The sequence below is a fragment of the Alexandromys fortis genome, unplaced genomic scaffold (genome assembly GCF_014885135.2).
Source record: "Alexandromys fortis isolate MF-2015 unplaced genomic scaffold, M_Fortis_MF-2015_v1.1 scaffold_347, whole genome shotgun sequence".
Taxonomy (NCBI): domain Eukaryota; kingdom Metazoa; phylum Chordata; class Mammalia; order Rodentia; family Cricetidae; genus Alexandromys; species Alexandromys fortis.
In genome coordinates, this window is record NW_026068236.1 from 601,756 (window position 1) to 619,312 (window position 17,557).

Below are 17,557 nucleotides of genomic sequence, written 5' to 3' on the forward strand. Positions count from 1 at the left end.
AACACGCTCATACACTATACATAGACCTACACACAAATCACTTAGACAGATGAACACGCACAGAGCACATACACAGTTGACACACATACCACACACATACATCCACGTACCCCATGCAAACACATACTCACATGTACATATCATATACATCACAAGCTATACACACACACATCAGACACACACCACACCATACCACACCAAAACACATACAGCCCACAGGAAATATACATAATTTTATAGGAGACCACAATTAAAAGATGGAACTATTAAAAGAATATTAGATATTTTAATGTTATGTTATATTTTAGATTGTAGTGTTAGCATTGCATCTTGGGGAACACAAAAGAAAGGTTAAAGTTTCAGTCGTGATGGTTTGTGTGTCAAAAAGAAAACAGGTCAATTTGTACACGTCTTTGTCTATTTGAAATGAGCAAGAGTCATCTGAATAGAGGGAATAAAGTGCAGATCACATTGGCACATAGGCAAATATGTGGATCATTTTCTGAGTTAATGATAATTTGAGAGCACCAAACCCACTGGGGCAGTGGGACTCCCAGTCTAGTTCTGTATTCACAAGAACAAGCTGAGTGAGACTGAGAATCAAGCTATAAGCAGCATTCTTCTATGGTTCTACTTCATTCAGTTCCTGGCTCCAGACTTGAGTTCATGCCCTGGCTCCCCTTGATGATGGACTATAACCTGCAAGCCAACTGAACCATTTGCTCTTCGAGTTTTTTATTTTTATTTTATCACAGCAGTAGAACACCAGGGTTGTGTATAACCACTACTGTCTAAAGTCAGTGTTCCAGGAAGGACAGAAGCTGGGGTCTAGTGGACAGGCTGGGAAAGATCCAGAGAGGAGACATTGGGTGTTGCAACTGAGATGACAGAAACAAAATGGCAGGGTCTTAGTAGGCTCAGAAGGTAGAGATTTATTTTTACTTCCTAAATGTCTACTACCAGAATTTAAATTTTTCCGTGTGTTAGAACTTTGTGTTGTAAATGCTTTATTGAAATACTATTCAGACACTGTACAATTCAGCCATTTAAAGTGTATTCAGTGATTATTGTTTTTATCAGAGATCTATCTTAACATTATTAAATAGATTCCCTAGCACAAAAATAAACTCCAACCTAGACAGTTACTCCTACCTTCATCCCTTCAATCCGGCTATGGATAGAGTTTTATATAATAGCTATTACATAGGAATAGACATTTGTTCCATATAGTTTTTTGCAGGTGGCATCTCTCAATTGATTTTGTATATTTTAAAGTACATGTTTGTAGCACAAATCAGAATGTCATTACTTTCCATTGATGTGCAACATTGCATTCCATGGGTGAGCTACATTTTTCCATTCATCAGTTGGCAGAGACAAACACTGGGTTATTTCCACTTTGAACTGTTATCAATATGGAGATATGAAAACTTGCATACTACTTATGTCATTTACACTTTAAATTCTCTTTCATATATTACTAGGAAATCAATTGCTGTTTTCCAAAGCAGCTACCCTATTTTTCCTTTCCATGAACACTACAATGAAGATTCTACTTTCCATTCACTTTAGAAAAAAAAAACTTGCTCTATTATCTCTATTTTACATTACCTGTTTTAGTGGAGTCGTGTGGTATCCCATTGGATTTTTGATTTTTTTTTCTAAAATTTCACAGTGTTCAGTATTCTTTCATGTGATTATTGAGCATTTCTATATCATACTAGGAAGACTAGTCATGTTTATTTGTCTTTTTGTCACTGAATTATGGAGTTGCTTATGCATTGTGGTTGAAAGCATGTTATTAAATAATTGATTTGCCAATATATTTTCCCATTGTGGGACTCATTTTCATGTAATTGACTATCTATCATGAACAGTAAAGATTATTTATCTATCTTAATTCCCTTCCCCTTCTAGTACAACACCTAAGAAGGATTTTCCCAATCAATTTCCAAAGTATCTAATCTGCCATATTTTACTCACAAACTTCAGAGCTTATATTTTACCTTTATAATCTAAGATCCATTTAGACTTAGGCGTTATATGTTGCATAAAAAGGAAGCATCATCATATTTTCACATGGGACATCAAAATCTGTTCCTTTTATTTTTTATCTGATAGAGTGGCTTGTGAAATGTCAAGAGCCTGCATTATTCACTGAATAATCAGAACTTCATTCTCATGCTTCCAAAACAGTTAAATGGCAGATTAGATTCTTTTCCCTCATACCTGGTTATAACCAGAAACACACCTGTGTAGAAACTGTCCATACCTGAATGGGGCTCTGGCCATGGTCATATATATTCAGACTGTGAGTTTGGGTCATTGCTATTTTTACAAAAAATATCAATGTATGAAAGTGATAGTAAATATATATTGGTTGCCTTTGAAGTTAACTCTTTTATGCCTGTATTGATTGTTGCTGCTCATCTGGTGAGAAGTATTAACCAGGAACTGATGTGGGAGTGTCATATATCAATCTGTTGATTTCATTGGTTAAGTAATAAACACACTGCTTGGCCTCATAGGTTAAAGCATTGGTGGGAGGAGTAAACAGAATAGAATTCTGGGCGGAAGAGGAAGTGAGGTCAGACTCTGCTCTGCTTCCAGAGGGACCGGACAGCTCTGCACTCTGGAGCAGAGACACCATGATGGACGGAGGCTAGAATCTTCCCGGTAAGCGCACCTTGGGGTGCTTACACAGATAATTAGAAATGGGCTAAATTAATATGTGAGAATTAGCCTAGAAGAGGCTAGATAGAAATGGGTCAAGCAGTTAAATGAATACAGTTTGTGTGTTATTTCGGGCATAAGCTAGCCAAGCGGCCGGGGTGTTGGGGACGCAGCCCCGCCGCTCATATTTCAACAAGGAACCAGTTTGAGGAGACACGCTTCTTTCTCACAGCCCCATAATTTTTCTGGATTTTTATCCTACTTTAGTTTTGTCCTGTATAAATCCTTTTGGTATATTATCTATCTATCTATCTATCTATCTATCTATCTATCTATCTATCTATCTATCGTCTATCCATCTATCTATCTATATTTCTATCTATCACCTATTTTTTTCTACTATGATACTAAAAGTGCTTTTTGGAATATAAGAAATATATAGACTAAAGTGTTATAAAATAGTAATAAGTAATAATTTTAACTTAATCTTATATAATAAGCCACAATTGCAAAAAATTAATATAAATTCTAAAGCAAAAGCTCACTTGCAATGATTCTTTAATAAGGTCTGCAGAGATATTGCAGTTCATGAAGTAATTGTGAAAACATGAAGTTATGAGTACAGTCTTCAGATCAGAACCCATAAAAAGAAAAATAACCAAAAAAGAAACCCTAAAAATATAGATTATAGCATACACTTGTAATTTCCGTAATGTGTAGAGAGAGACAGATGTATCCCTGGCCTTGAGGGCAAGCCAGTCAATGAGTTCCAGGCCACCAAGAGACCATTACTCTCGAAGTAATGGTGGGCCCTGATTGCACATCCTGACAACCCAGTCTGTTCAGCTCACCTAACTTTACCCTGTCCAAACCATGTCCAGTGTCCAGTACTTTCCCAGACCACTCATTGTGATCCAGTTTCAGTTTGACCTAGATTAGTGATGTCTTTGCACTAATCCAGTCTGGTGAGTCACTAGAACCTGCCTGCCCGGCTATTTCCAATCTCCAAGCTTTGTTTGGGCTACACAACATATATGCTGGCCTAGCCTGATATCCTAAGGCCTCGGGCCCCCCATACCATTTGAACACTCCCAGGTGCAGTTCAGGTGTCACAAGTGCTCATGAGGTTGAGCATATCTGTTCATTTGTCCTGTTCTCCACCTTTCCTGTCTACCACTGTATTGTAGTCACCCTCAATTCTACAATCCAAATCCAGAATAAACACAGAGTGTGTCACCTGATCTATGGACTTTATACACTTGATCTAAAGTCAACAAAGGCTGTACAACCACTGAAACAAAACAAAACTTTTATTCCACTGTGAGGGTCACTTGACCTACTTTCTGTGTCACTGAGTCTTCATGGGTTCTTTCTGGAGGAAAACAAAAACAAAACAAAATATATATGTATGTCACGTTAAAGACAAAATCTCATGGATTAATTTAGAGCTCAAGAATTTTCTGTCATGAAGGCGTGAAAAGTGTAATCACTTTACTTACTGAGTACGAGGAGTATCGTAGTCACAAAGCCTGGGGAAGAGTCCATCTTTAGTGGCATCTAGACAATGTTCTTGATAATTAGCATGTTGAAAACACAGAAACAACTAGTCCAAACTTGAATTCACAGAGGAAATATTATAGTGTAGAGAATAACCAGTTAAATGTGGCGATATTTGTTTAAAGACATGGAAATAATGAACTCTTGAATTGGGGTGAGGATCACTGCTACTCCAAAGGCCATATTTTCTCTGTTTTAAGTGAATGTGAATTTTAAGGCATTTTTTAATTAAAGTTTTTTTAGGGGAGGAATTGCAGTACATAAAAAATACTCAAATATTTTGAAATTCCAGGACAAGGGAAGAAACACCTAAGTTATTGCACTCTATTCTATGGAGTGATTTGAAATTTTGGGTTCCCATTTGCCTTTAAAACATTTCTGGCTAACAGAAACTGACTTGCTCACCCAGCTAAGTCTACATAGTGCACTTCACTTTCTGCCTTCAGGACACTGGGATTCTCTCAATCTTCTTAGGTTTTAAGTTCTATATGTAAAATAGCATAAGCCAAAGGCTCTGAAATCTTGATGGTTACATATATGTGCAAAATGAAGAGATTATGGGTTGTGTGAGTAAGTTCAACTTAATCATTAATCCAGGCCAGATACAAAATATATTTATGGCCTCTTTATCATCACCTGGAAAATGAAAATTGTAATTGAGGGGTATTTGGTGAAGAAGGGCCTTCATAATGTTTTACCTTTTGAATCTAATTTGAAACTCAGGAATTTAACTTAAAACTCAAGTTAATTCCTACTGGGAAATTACTATTTTCATTTTGCTAAATGGTCATGTCAAACAACCTTCTAAGTGTGTTTATTCTCATAGCCTCCACTTTGGTAGGAGTATATGTTTCAGGAAGTTTCTATAACAGAGGGTTTCATAATGTTTTGTTCAAATGCTTTTAGTTTTAGTAATCCTTCCTCCACAATTCTTCTTCCAACCACTTACCTGAAAAATTCATTTTTCTTAACAGTTGAATATTCCACTGTATAAATGTACCACATTTTCACAATTCACCCAACAGTTGATGGGCACTGAAAGTGTTTCCAATTCCTAGTGATTATGAATATAGCATTAATAAACATAGAAGAGCAAGTATCTTTGTAGAAAGATATAGAAGATTGATTACATTCTAAAGAGTGGTATAGCTAGATCATGTAAATGTATGCTCAGCATTTGGGAGAAGCTCCATATTTATTTATATACTGTGTGTTCTCATTTGCATTCACTTCAACAATGAATAAATATTCTCCTTCTTGTCATTCTTTCAGCTGGTGTCCTGATCCTCTGTTTCTTACAATCCCTCCTGCTCCTTTTCTGTGGTGTTCCCTGTGGTATTCTGTGGTATGGGAAATGCATTGTAAATGTATTGACAGGGATTAGAGATTTCTCAATATTTACTCTCTGCTTTTTGAACAGTTGTCAATGACAAGAGTTGCTTAGATGTGCTTCAACATAAAGTTTGTTGATGCGAGGTGAAATCTATGTTTGTAAGTTTGTACAATTATATGTATTTACAATACTGTTACATGTACATTGATTTAGGAAAGTGGCCACAGTAGGTTCTCCTCTAGGGTCTATGCCCTCTTCAGATGTGGGTGGTAAACAAGGTTTACAGTACTGGGCCTAATATCCTTCCTATTGAGAAGGCCTTAAATCCAATAAGGCATATGTCAGTTTTTACCAGGGGAAATAAAAGTGCTACTACTGCATCCTTGTGGATATCTTGCCATTGAAGTCATTGTTTAGGTTCATAGTCTGTAAGACTTGGTAGGGTTTATCACATTCCTCCCTTGGAATCTTGGTTATACTGTGAGAACTTCTTCTTAAGTAAGAGTCTATAGGTCATTTCGGGTAAATTCTTCCAAAGCCTGTTTCTGAAGAATGCAGTACTCTTAACTCTTAGCAAAATGGTCTTACCTTCAAATTCTATGATCCAGTTAGGGACAATGGAAATTCACTATTTTGTTTGGAAGAGACTCTTGAAGCCCCTGGCCAGTAACTTGAATGGAAGTTTCCCATCCTATCACTGAGGGTTTTTTTGTTTGTTTGTTTGTTTGTTTTGTTTTTGTTTTTATTCGATTTAGCCTTCAATCTAGGTTTATCAAGCAGTCATCTCTGAGATCCTGTGCTGTGCCATTTGAAGTAGATTTGGGGAGTTCAGAAATACAATTTAACATTCTATTTTGGTCCCTAACCAGTAAGACAGAGTACTTTTTTTAAGCATCTAGACCAGTTACTCTGATATGATCATTTCACATTCTATGAATTTAATATTTTTAAAAATTCTTCTGTCATATACTACATTCCTACTGTAGTCCCTCTACCTCTCCTTCATTCAAAGTTTCCCCCCACTTTTCCCTTTCCCCAGATCCACCCCTTCTTTACTTTGTCAGAAAAGAGCAGCCTCCCAGGGACATCAACCAAACACAGCATAACAAACTACAGTGAACCCAGGCACATACCACTATATCAAGGCTGTGTTAGGCAACCCAGTACAAAGAAAAGTATCCCATTAAATAAGCAAAGGAATCAGAGACAACTCTTGCTCCAACTGTCTGCGATCATATAAGGACACTAAGTTACTCAGACATAACATATGCAGAGGGTCAGACCCCTATAGGCTCCCTGATCTCTATGAGCTTGCATGAAATCCAGATAGTTGATTCTGTGGGCTGTGTTCTTGTGGTGTCCCTGACCACTCTGATTCTTCTGATTATTCCTCCCCCTCTCTTTAGTACTCCCAAGATTCCCACAGTATTTGGATGTGAGGCTCTGTATCTGCTCCCATCAGCTGCTAAGTGAAGTCACTCTCATGCCTTTGATAACCATTCTGCTAAAATCCATCCAGGCCAAGATATGTACTATTTTGTTGCTCTTTGTGTACACAAACATAAAACTTCCTTGAGGGGCTTCATAGCCATTGATTTCAGATCTTTCTTCCTTTACAGACAGATAAATATGAGTACCAGAGCACGTTACTTTACATCAGTATTTTGGTTTCAGAACTGAGATGGATCAAAATCTTGTCATCTTTTTCCATATTTCACAAGAATTATAAGACGACCTAACTCTAATCCCAGGCAAGTGACTACACCACATGATGAGAATTTAAGCAAAGTGCAGTAGAGGATGAGAGTGGATATGAAGGGGAAAGAATTTCTCGAAAGAGTCTTTCATGGCCAGATGGCCTCCTACATGGCATGCAGGAAAGAGAAGGAGCTGCTCTCAGGCCATCATCTTGAGAGAGCCAAGAGCTCTATTTCCTGAGCAGCTGCACAAAGTGAAGGCTGTTGGGGAGTGTGAAGGTTACAGTGATAATGGCCCTCATAGGATCTGAATGTTTGGTTCCCCGTTGGTGGACTGTGTAGGAAGGGTCAGTAAGTGTGGCCTCATCAGAGGAGGTGTCACTGGTGGTGGCTTGGGGATCTCAAAGCCCAAGCTGGGCCCAGTCTTCCCCTCTCTCAGCCTATTGCTTACGATCAGAAAGAAGCGCTCACCTACTGCTCCATGCTTTCCTGCCTGCTGCTATGCTCGCCACCATGATGGTCATGGACTCACCCTCTGTGGCATGAGACTGAAGGAGATTTTCAAAGACTAAACTCTATGTTCCTCATTTGGGTCATAAATTTGCAGGCTCGTAACAAAATATTGTTGGAGAATATCAGTCAGTAAATTTGGTAAGACATATTGGTAGAGCAAAATCTCATGTCAGGGTTTTCCTGGAGATATCTTCTGTAAGAAGTCCTCCACTTTAGGGAGAGAACAGTATTTCTTGGGATCAAAGCCCCAGTTGTCTCTAGCAATGACTTTCATCCTATCCTATCAAAGTATCCACAATTTCCTAGTTTTACATTTGAAGATGTATCTCAGGAGACTGAGTAAAACCCACTTAGAGGAAGCACACAGCTCTCCCTCACAGGGCCACTCCCCTCAGCCCTCCTGCACCCTTGGTTTGTGTGCAGCTTCCCCTGCAGTCTCCCTCACTGTGTCTCTCAGAGCACAGTAGTACAGGGCAGAGTCCCACAGCTGCACCGAGGACTTCTGCAGGTGGAAGGAGCTGTTGCTCTTATGGAGAGTGGCGTGGAACCCTTGATGCTCTGTCCTCTTGTTGTCTGTGGCGCTCCTCAAAAGTAGCTGGGGGGCTTTGTTGGCATATTGAACATACCACAAAATGAAGGAAATTGAGTAAGTACTCTGATAGGTGCAGTTTAGCATCACAGGTGACCCCTCTGTGACAGTAACCAGGCCTTCTGTTTGGGTCACTGAGTCTCCATTGCTCCTCCCTGAAGATAAATAAATAAATAAATAAATAAATAAATAAATAAGAAGAAATCACTTTTTATGTAAGAAAGTAGGTACAAGCTTCCATAGTTGTAAGAAAATGCCATCATCAGCGCTTAGGGTAAATGTAACTTACTGAGCATGAACAGGAGCACCAGGACAGAGCAGGTGTCAGGAAGCATGTTCATAGAAGTCAATGACACTTTGTTCTTGAGTTCATCAAACTCACAGGCAAGTCTCCTCAGGACCTTATTGAAACTCATAAACAAAGACTTCCTTCCGCACAGTGACAGTCTGTGATGCAAAAACACCACCTGAAGAGGCATCACCCTCTGCTGATTTCTGTTCATACTGCACAACACATGGTGAATAAACTTGAAACCTCGCCCAAAGGAGACAGATCTCAAGTCCTCAGTGGGTTCCTGAAATCACCAGTGTTACTGAATTATGTGTGCATCGCCCTCTGCTGATTTCTGTTCAAACTGCACAGCACAGGGTGAATAAACTTCAAACCTCCCCAAAGGAGACAGATCTCAAGTCCTCAGTGGGTTCCTGAAATCACCAATGTTGCTGAATTATGTGTAGCATTTGGTATTTAGTGTGGTGAACAAACATAAAATAAGACATACATGCATAAGCACACATATTTCTGACAAAATTTATCTATTTTCTCATTTCATTAGCTCTCAGAATATATTATGGAACTTATTTTGATTGTGCTCATCTGCTCCCTTCATCCTGCCAGCTCCATCCACTCTTCTCTATAAACCCAGTTTTGTTCACTCATTTAAAAAAATAGAACACATCAATGTTTGCATTTCAGGAGGTGATGATACCCACATACTCTTGGATGTGTAGTCTTCACTGGAGGGTGGTCTATGCACGAGGGAATTTACTTTTAAAGAAACCCAAGTCTCTCTCCCAGCAACTACTTCACATAGCTTCCTAGCTAAAGGTGGGAATGCACACCTTCACCCCCTGATCAAACGGTGTCTGCCCTGGTACTTTGCAAGTCTTACATGTGCTGTAAACCTGTGAATACATATGGGCAGCTGTCCTGCTGTGTGTCCAGAAAAATACTCATCCCCTACCTATTGCTCTGACATTCTTTCCATCCCCTCTTTCTCAGTGACCTTTGACTGCAGGACAAGGTTGTGTGATTGATGTGTCCCATCTAGGTCAGGTGTGCTACAGCATCTTCTTCTCTAAAGAACGTGAGTTCTGATTGTCTATGACAGAAATCATGTGCTGCAACCAGGGGACGGGAATGACAAGACTGTGTTTCAAATTTAAAATGTATTTTAAAAAAAAGGGAAAAACAGTCCCAAAGAGCTTTAGTTTCTTGAAGCTAACCTACTTATTCTGTGTTTTAATGTCTACACTATAGTTGGCACTTGCCCACTAACAACTGGCAAATGCTGCACTGGAAGGCCTGTGACAAAGGATGTGGATGGGGCTCCAGGCACTGTGGCAGGTTTGAGGACAGGCTGTATGTGACTGGGAAGCGGTGGGTATCTGTGTACATGACAGAGTCTCCAGGTTGGGTGTCTGTAATGTACAGGGGGAAGTGTTTGGCTTTCTTATCTTGTAAAGCTATCAGTCTTTAGTCCTTCTTTCTTTCCATATTTGAATAAATGTCAACAGTGAGTTTAGGATGCTCTTCAGGTCTTTGTTTATACCAAAGGAAGTTGTATGAGGCACTGTCTACATATGTGCAGTTGATGACAGCGCTGGCTCCATCCTGGACTCTCAGTGTAGAAGGATGCTGCTCCACCTGCTCTCCTTGGCTCACCCCATATGCAGAAAGATGGAAAGAAAGAGAAAGGTGGTCACCTCATCACTTTGCCAAATTTTATTTTCCTCTCTCTCTCCTTTTAAACAGTAGTAGAGAAAATCTGACTAACACGGAGTGCCTTCTGGATGTGTCAGAAATGCCCACAGATTATTCTGTACCCCTAAAATCTTAGCTCATCATGCCACTGCAGTCACAGAAACATGAATAAATAAGGAACATATGTCTTCACTATTATTTTCAAATAAATTAAGGCCCAGTATAAATTGTGATGACTAGCTGGTCAGCTGCTGCTATCAGGATGTTGTTCTTTCTAAGGAACAATTCTACCTCTTAAGTCTTAATTCTACCACTCAGCCAAAGAGAAAAGGCTGTGCTTCTGCCCTAAGCCTGCACAATCAGCATGCAAGGAAGTGAGTCCTCTGCATACTCCCCAGCAGCTGAGGTCTACTACCACCTTGTGGTTGCATCCTTAACCAGTGAGGCCTCTGCTTAAGTGTTTTCTGACATGTGAGGGACTCAGACACTTAACAAACAAATATGCCGTGACAAGTGTGTTCTAGTGTTGAGAGATGAAGAATGGTGTTTGAACACACTAGTGAGTCTATTTCCTGTCTTTAAATCTAGCAAAGCATATATATAATGTCACCAGAGGAGAAAGGTAAACAACAACACGGCTATAAGTCCTTTGTTCTACAATGGTGATCTCTATACATGATACAGTGGTATGATAAAGAGACAGTCGATCTTGGTGTGACCTACCAAATTCTGAATGAACTTAGGGCCCATTAGATGGAATCCATGCCTAATATTGCTCCGGTGGTCAAAAACTTGAGACTAGACAGGCTATGGACCTAAGGAAAAACCAAATATTATTGTCCTACTAAACATCCATACCAATATAGTGACTTCTAATGACTTTCTGCTATAGCAATAGATCAATGTCTTACTCAGCAATCACCAGAGAAACTTTCACTTGTAGTAGATGGGAACAAACACAGAGATCTACAACTCCACACCTGGAAAATATGCAAAGAACGAGAGACATTGGAACACCCAGTCCTCAATAGATTGTCTCCATTAAACTTCTCCTCTCAGGGTTCAGTGAATTTTGTGAAAGAGGAAGCAAAAGGATATGAGCCACTAGGGATGGAAGGCACTAAGGATATAATTCCCTGCAGATACATTGTATCACATATGAACTCATAGAGTTGGTGGCAACATGCAAAGGGCCCTCACATGTCTGATACAGATGGGGTCCCAGTGCTAAGAGGGGGAAATGGACTTTATCTGCTTCTAACTGAGAAGGTACCTCCAATTGAAAATTGCTCACATGGAAAATTTAGTTTTCTCCAAGAACATTTACCTGGGTATGTAAACCACACTTAAAGTAGGTCTCATACCCAGCAGTAGATGGCCAACTCAAATAAACTCAATTGTATTTTTTTGGTTGTTTTCTGGGTCTCTTAATGTTTTATTTAACATATGAGTTACTTTCTTATATATTATGGTTTCCAGTTTTGTGGTGTTATATATTTTTGTGTGCATGCATATGTCTTTGCATGTATATGATATCCTCATGTGTTTTATTTGTTTTTTTTTTTGTTTATTTGTTCTATTATGGTTTGCTTTTTATTTCTTTGTTTTCCAAAAATAGAAAATGAAGGTCTGGAGTTAGATTTGTGTGGAGGTAAGGATATGCCTATAAAAGTATAAAAAGAACTTACAGAACAAATAGATTGGACCATAAAAGAAAGTTCCCTTGAAACACTAAACACATGGAACAAGAAAAGAATATACCAAGAAAGATATAAAGACAAAACTAATAGAACTATACCCTAGCAATAATTCTTACGGTAAAAGTTGTTACTTCTACTGTCGCTACTTCTAGCCATGCTCATCTATATCTTATTGGGAATTAAGAATTTCTTATTATCTGGGAAGCTCATATAATCTATATTTGGAAAAAATGTAGTTGCAATGGGGATGAAGCTGACTGAATCACAAGGAGAGACAATTTGAGAATCAATGAACATGGCTGATTTCCAGTTCCTTATAAAGACAACTGGCATGCCAGAGGTTTTCAGCTCTAGAAGATAAGATACCATCCCTTGGGTAAAAGCAGTTGTTGGGATCATATTTAATTACTGTATAATGAAATAATCCCCTGTTGTGTGACCTTTAGGAGGGCTCCACATTTACTTTTCAGAGCTATCTTTGAATGAGAAGTTATGTGTATATATTACATTGAAGATGTGTAAATATTTTGGTAGAATCAGTTGCTACAAATATTATTCTGATAAAAATTGCAAATATAGCTCTCTAGTTTGTCATTTATCTTTTCTCTGATCATTTTATGTGAAATATTTGTTTTATATTGCATAATTAAATGCATCATATTTTTAAAAATACCAAGATATTGTAGAAATGATGTCTTAATTTAATAATAAGATTTGTTTACTTGCCTTTTATGACTTAATCTATTAGATCTTCAAATTTAATTATTTTATCAACTTTATATCAAGTAGATTAGCTGTAAGTGTTTTCCTATGGTCTCTAAACATAGAATGTTTCCTGTTTCCAATTTTGAGACATGATCCAAATGGTTCTGGAATGTGTGAGAGAGGCTTATATTTCGTGACATTAGCACAAGCATTTGGTGCAATAAAGCATACATCTTAGTCATGTGGGCTGATGTTTCCGAACATTTAAGCTTATCCAAATCAATGACATGTCAATATGAATTTCTGCTGTGGTCATTTTGTTTTCTCACAATTTCTTGTAACTGGTGGGATCTGATAAAGCCACCACTGTGAAAAGCCTCCTGTCGAGTCTCCCCATGTCAGGGCTGCAGCTGCACACCTACGTCCATCTTGGGCCGAAGCTTCATGCGTCTGCCTGACTCTGTTTTCTTTCTCCCAGCATTCTGTTCTGTCTACTCTGACTATCTAAGCTGCTGTCCTATCAAAAAGCCAAGGCAGTTTCTTTATTAACCAATGAAAGTAACACATAGACAGATGACCCTCCTACATCAACCTGCTACTGATTTGTCCTGCCCCTTTAAGAGACAAGCCTTGCCCAGTCCCCCCTTCTACCAAAGTAAGTACATCTTCCCTCTGCTTCCTGCCTGTGAGCTCTCTCTCTCTGCCCCACCTCTCTTTGGAAGAGGTGGCTGCTGTCATGGCTCTTCTCTTCTTTCTCTTTAACTGAATAAACTGTATCCAAACTCAACACTGCACGGTGTGCCTATCCATCTCTGCCTCTCATCCACCCTGCCTTCTTGTGGGACTGGTTAACCCACTGAGGTCTTTTACCTGCTATGTGGCTCCCTGCCTGGGACCTGCTGCCCCTCATGGCCTGCTGTGCCCCTCAGGGAACTGCACCATTTTACTAAAACCATTACATTGGTGTCAAAACCATAACACCTATGAGAGTGGATATTAAGGAAGAGGGCTTTCTGGAAAGAGTCTTTCATGACAGCCTGCTTCATACACAGTGTGTAGGAAAGGGGAGGGGCTGCCTCACATGGCAGCATTTTCAGAGTTCTGCCTGCTATATTTCCTGAGCAGTTTCACTGAGTGAAAGCTGTTGAGGGGTGTGGTGATTTGAATGAGAAAGGCCCTCATATGCTCATATATCTGAGTATTACTTTTTCCTAGTTGGTGAACTATTTAGGAAGGTCAGGAGGCATGACCTGGTCAGAGGAGCTAAGTCACAATGGTGTTGGAATTTTGAATCTCAAAGCCCAACTAACATCCAGGCTCTACTTCTCATTGCCCTTCCTGGCAATCAGATGTAAGATCTCAGTTACTTCTCCAGGACATGCCCACCTGCTGGAGCCCATAAGACCATAGGGTAAATGTATAGCTAATAGACCAATAGGCAGATACACAGGAAATGTATGTGTACACATCCACATGGAATGAACTGTTTTTCAGAGCTATGGAAACACTTGACTTTTGAAAAAGTCACTGTCATATCTGCATAAAAACTTATGAGGCTATGATTCTCCCTTCAAAATGGAATTCATTCCCAAAGCACCACAGCAGTGTAACTTCTGCTTTGGGCAACTGAGTGACCTTTCCACTTCCCCACACCACAATGTATTAGACTAATAACATTGAATCTTTGTTCTAATGGTCAAATTTACATAGAATCAATCTTACAAAATTACCTGCTAACAGACTGCATAGAAATAACTAAAAGAAGACAGGCACAGAGTAGCAAGGTAGCATGTCCCACCTTTGCTAACAATCAAATCTGGGTGTCCCCGAAGCTTGTTGTCACAAAAGAGATTGGATAAGGAGAATAGGTGAGTCCAGTATACAGGGTTGTTTACTAACTATATCTAATGGTTTGGGATGTCAGGCATTTCCCTTTGAATTCTGGTTCTTTCCTGGGTGCTGTCACCTGTTCCAGAGTGCTGCCTGGTCAGGTTCTACCTGCATTTTTGTGATTTTGATATACATATTATCATTGTCTTTGCCTATGGAATTTTCAGCTTTGACTATAAAAGCTAAAAACCTCATGGAGAATGCCCTTCACTTCAATTTTCCCTTGCCCAAAAAATAAAGAACATGCAGAGGTAATATGCTTGAGTTAATTTTTTTACCCTCAGATCCTCGCTTGCCATAGACCCTCTATTCTGATCCCTGAGGGGATGCTGAGGCTGGTAGTCAAGGCTCCTGGAACCTGCCTGTGTGCTACTATGTTCCCCATTATGATGGTCATAGATACATCCTCTGAAACTTTAGTTAAGCCCCCAATTAAATGTTTCTTCTTTAAGTTGTCTTGGTCATGGTGTACCTTTACAACAATAGAACAGTAACTGAGGCAAGAAGTTAGGCTGAACTTCCTGTTACAGGGACCAAGGAGAGAAAGAATCTAAATTACTTGTGGAATGGGACTGAAGCAGATTTTTAAAGACTGGAGTCTATGTCCTCATTTGGGTCATAAATTTGTGAATCAACAAAAGATGATTCTGAAGAAATTAAATCACTAAATTGTATTAGACAACTTGGTAGAGATAAATCCCCTGTCAGGATTTTCCTGGAAATGTTCTCTGTGAGAGGTCCTCCACTTAGAGAGAGAATAGTATTTCAGTTAATATTGCTAATATTCAGTTCAGAATAAAAGTCCTTGTTGTCTCTAGCAATGATTTTCATCCTATCCTGTCAGGATATCTACACATTCTTAGATTTCTAGGGATATAATCTAAAATTTGATGTTGTATTTCAGGAAGCTGAGTAAACCCCACTTAGGGAAGGCACACAGCCCTCCCTCACAGGTCCACTCCCCTCTGCCTTCCTGCCCCCTTGGTTTGTGTGCAGCTTCCCCTGCAGTCTCCCTCACTGTGTCTCTCAGAGCACAGTAGTACAGGGCAGAGTCTGACAGCTGTACCGAGAACTTCTGCAGGTGGAAGGAGCTGTTGCTTTTATGGAGAGTGGCGTGGAACCCTTGGTGCTCTGTCCTCTTGTTGTCCGTGGTGCTCCTCAAAAGTAGCTGAGGGGCTCTGTTGGTGTATTGCACGTACCACCAAAGGTAAGGATCTGAGTAAATAGTTTGGTAAGTGCAGTTCAGCAATACAGGGAACCCCTCTGTGATGGTAACCAGGCCGTTTGTCTGGGTCACTGAGTCTCCATGGCTCCTGCCTGAAAATAAATAGTAAATACATAAATATGGAGAAATCATTTTGCTGTGTGAGGAAGGGGGAAAGACTTCCATAGCCGCAAGAAAATGACATCATCAACACTTAAGGTAATTTAACTTACTGAGCGCTAACAGGAGCAGTAGAGCTGAGTAGGTGTCAGGAAGCATGTTCAGAGAAAAAAATGACATGGTTCGTGAGTGCATCAAACTCACAGTGCAAGTGTTCTCAGTACTTTATTGAAGCTCCCGTCTTATAAAGGAGGACTTCCCTCTGTACAGTGACTGTCTGTCACATGAAGCTGCCATCTGCATGTACACTTTAACCACATCTGAAGAGACGGTGCCCTCTGCTGGTTTTCCTTCAACTTGCACCACAGATGTCTGCACAACACATTGTGAATAAACTTGAGAACTCAGACAAAGGAGTCAGGTCTCATGCTCCCAGTAGATACCTGAAATTACCAATGTTACTACATTGTGTGCATCTGTAGGATTTAGTGTGATGAACATAAATTAAATAACACACACACACAAATGCAGAAAACCTCTGCTAAAGCTTACCTACTTTCCTTCATTTTATTAGTTCTTAGAGAATGTTCTGCAATTAGTTTTGATTATACTTACCTGCTCCCTTCAATCCTGCCAGATCCATTCACTCTTCCTTACTAACCCAGTTTTGTGTTCCCTGCCATCAAATAAAATAAAATTCATCCAGGTGTGCATTACAGTTTGTACAATGCATATACTCTTAGATGTGTGGCCTTCAGTGGAGGGTACTCTATGTACCTGGGGCTGCATTAATAAATAAACCTGAATCCTTCTTCCATTAGCTACCAACTGCACATAGTTCCTTAGTTAAGGGTGAGAATGTCCACCTTCCCTATTCTTGGTGGAACTCTGTCTGATCTGATCCTTTGCAAGTCTATGTGTGCTGTAGACTTCTGTGAGTTCATGTGTGCAGCTGCCCTGCTGTATCCAGAAAACACTGTCTCCTTGTAGCCATCCCCACCTGTGGCTTTGACATTCTCTCGGCACCCTCTGTCTCAGTGAACTCTGACCTTTGGAGAAGGGTCTATGATGGAGATGTCCCACTTGGGACTGAATGTTTTGCAGTCTCTTCATCTCTACAGAACAGTGAGCTCTGGTTCTCTGTGACAATCACCAGGTGCTGCAACCAGGGAAAGAGGAAGATAAAATTTTATTTCAATGTCTAGAATTATTTTTTAAATGAAGGAAGGAGAAAATTATTCAAATTGATTTCCAGTGATTTGAGGCAAATGTTCTTATTTTGTGTTTTTAATGTCTACGCTACAGTTGGTACTTGCAAACTAACAACTGACAAATGCTGCACTGGAAGGCCTGTGCCACAGGAAGTGGAAGGGGTTTCAGACCTCCTGGAAAGTTTGAGGAGAGACTGCAGGAGCAGGGTGCACTTGCAGCACTGAAGTACATGCAGAGTCTCCAGGCTGGATGCATGTGATGTGCAGGGAGAAGTGTTTGGCTTTCTTATCCAGGAAAGCTATCAGTTTTTGATCCAACTTTCTTTCCATATTTGAATGAATATCAGTAGTGAGCTTAGGATGCTTTCCAGGTCCTTGCTC

The 17,557-nt window shown here is 39.7% G+C and overlaps 2 gene segments (V, D, J or C); both read right to left on the reverse strand.

Moving 5' to 3' along the window:
* Positions 1–8,164: 8,164 nt before the first annotated feature.
* On the reverse strand, positions 8,165–8,703 carry LOC126493885 (T-cell receptor alpha chain V region CTL-F3-like). The segment is given in 2 exon segments: positions 8,165–8,517; positions 8,652–8,703. Coding segments are annotated over 2 exon segments (405 nt in total).
* A 6,818-nt stretch (positions 8,704–15,521) lies between these two features.
* Positions 15,522–16,171, reverse strand: LOC126493872 (T-cell receptor alpha chain V region CTL-F3-like). The segment is given in 2 exon segments: positions 15,522–15,958; positions 16,079–16,171. Coding segments are annotated over 2 exon segments (519 nt in total).
* Between the last annotated feature and the right edge of the window lie 1,386 nt (positions 16,172–17,557).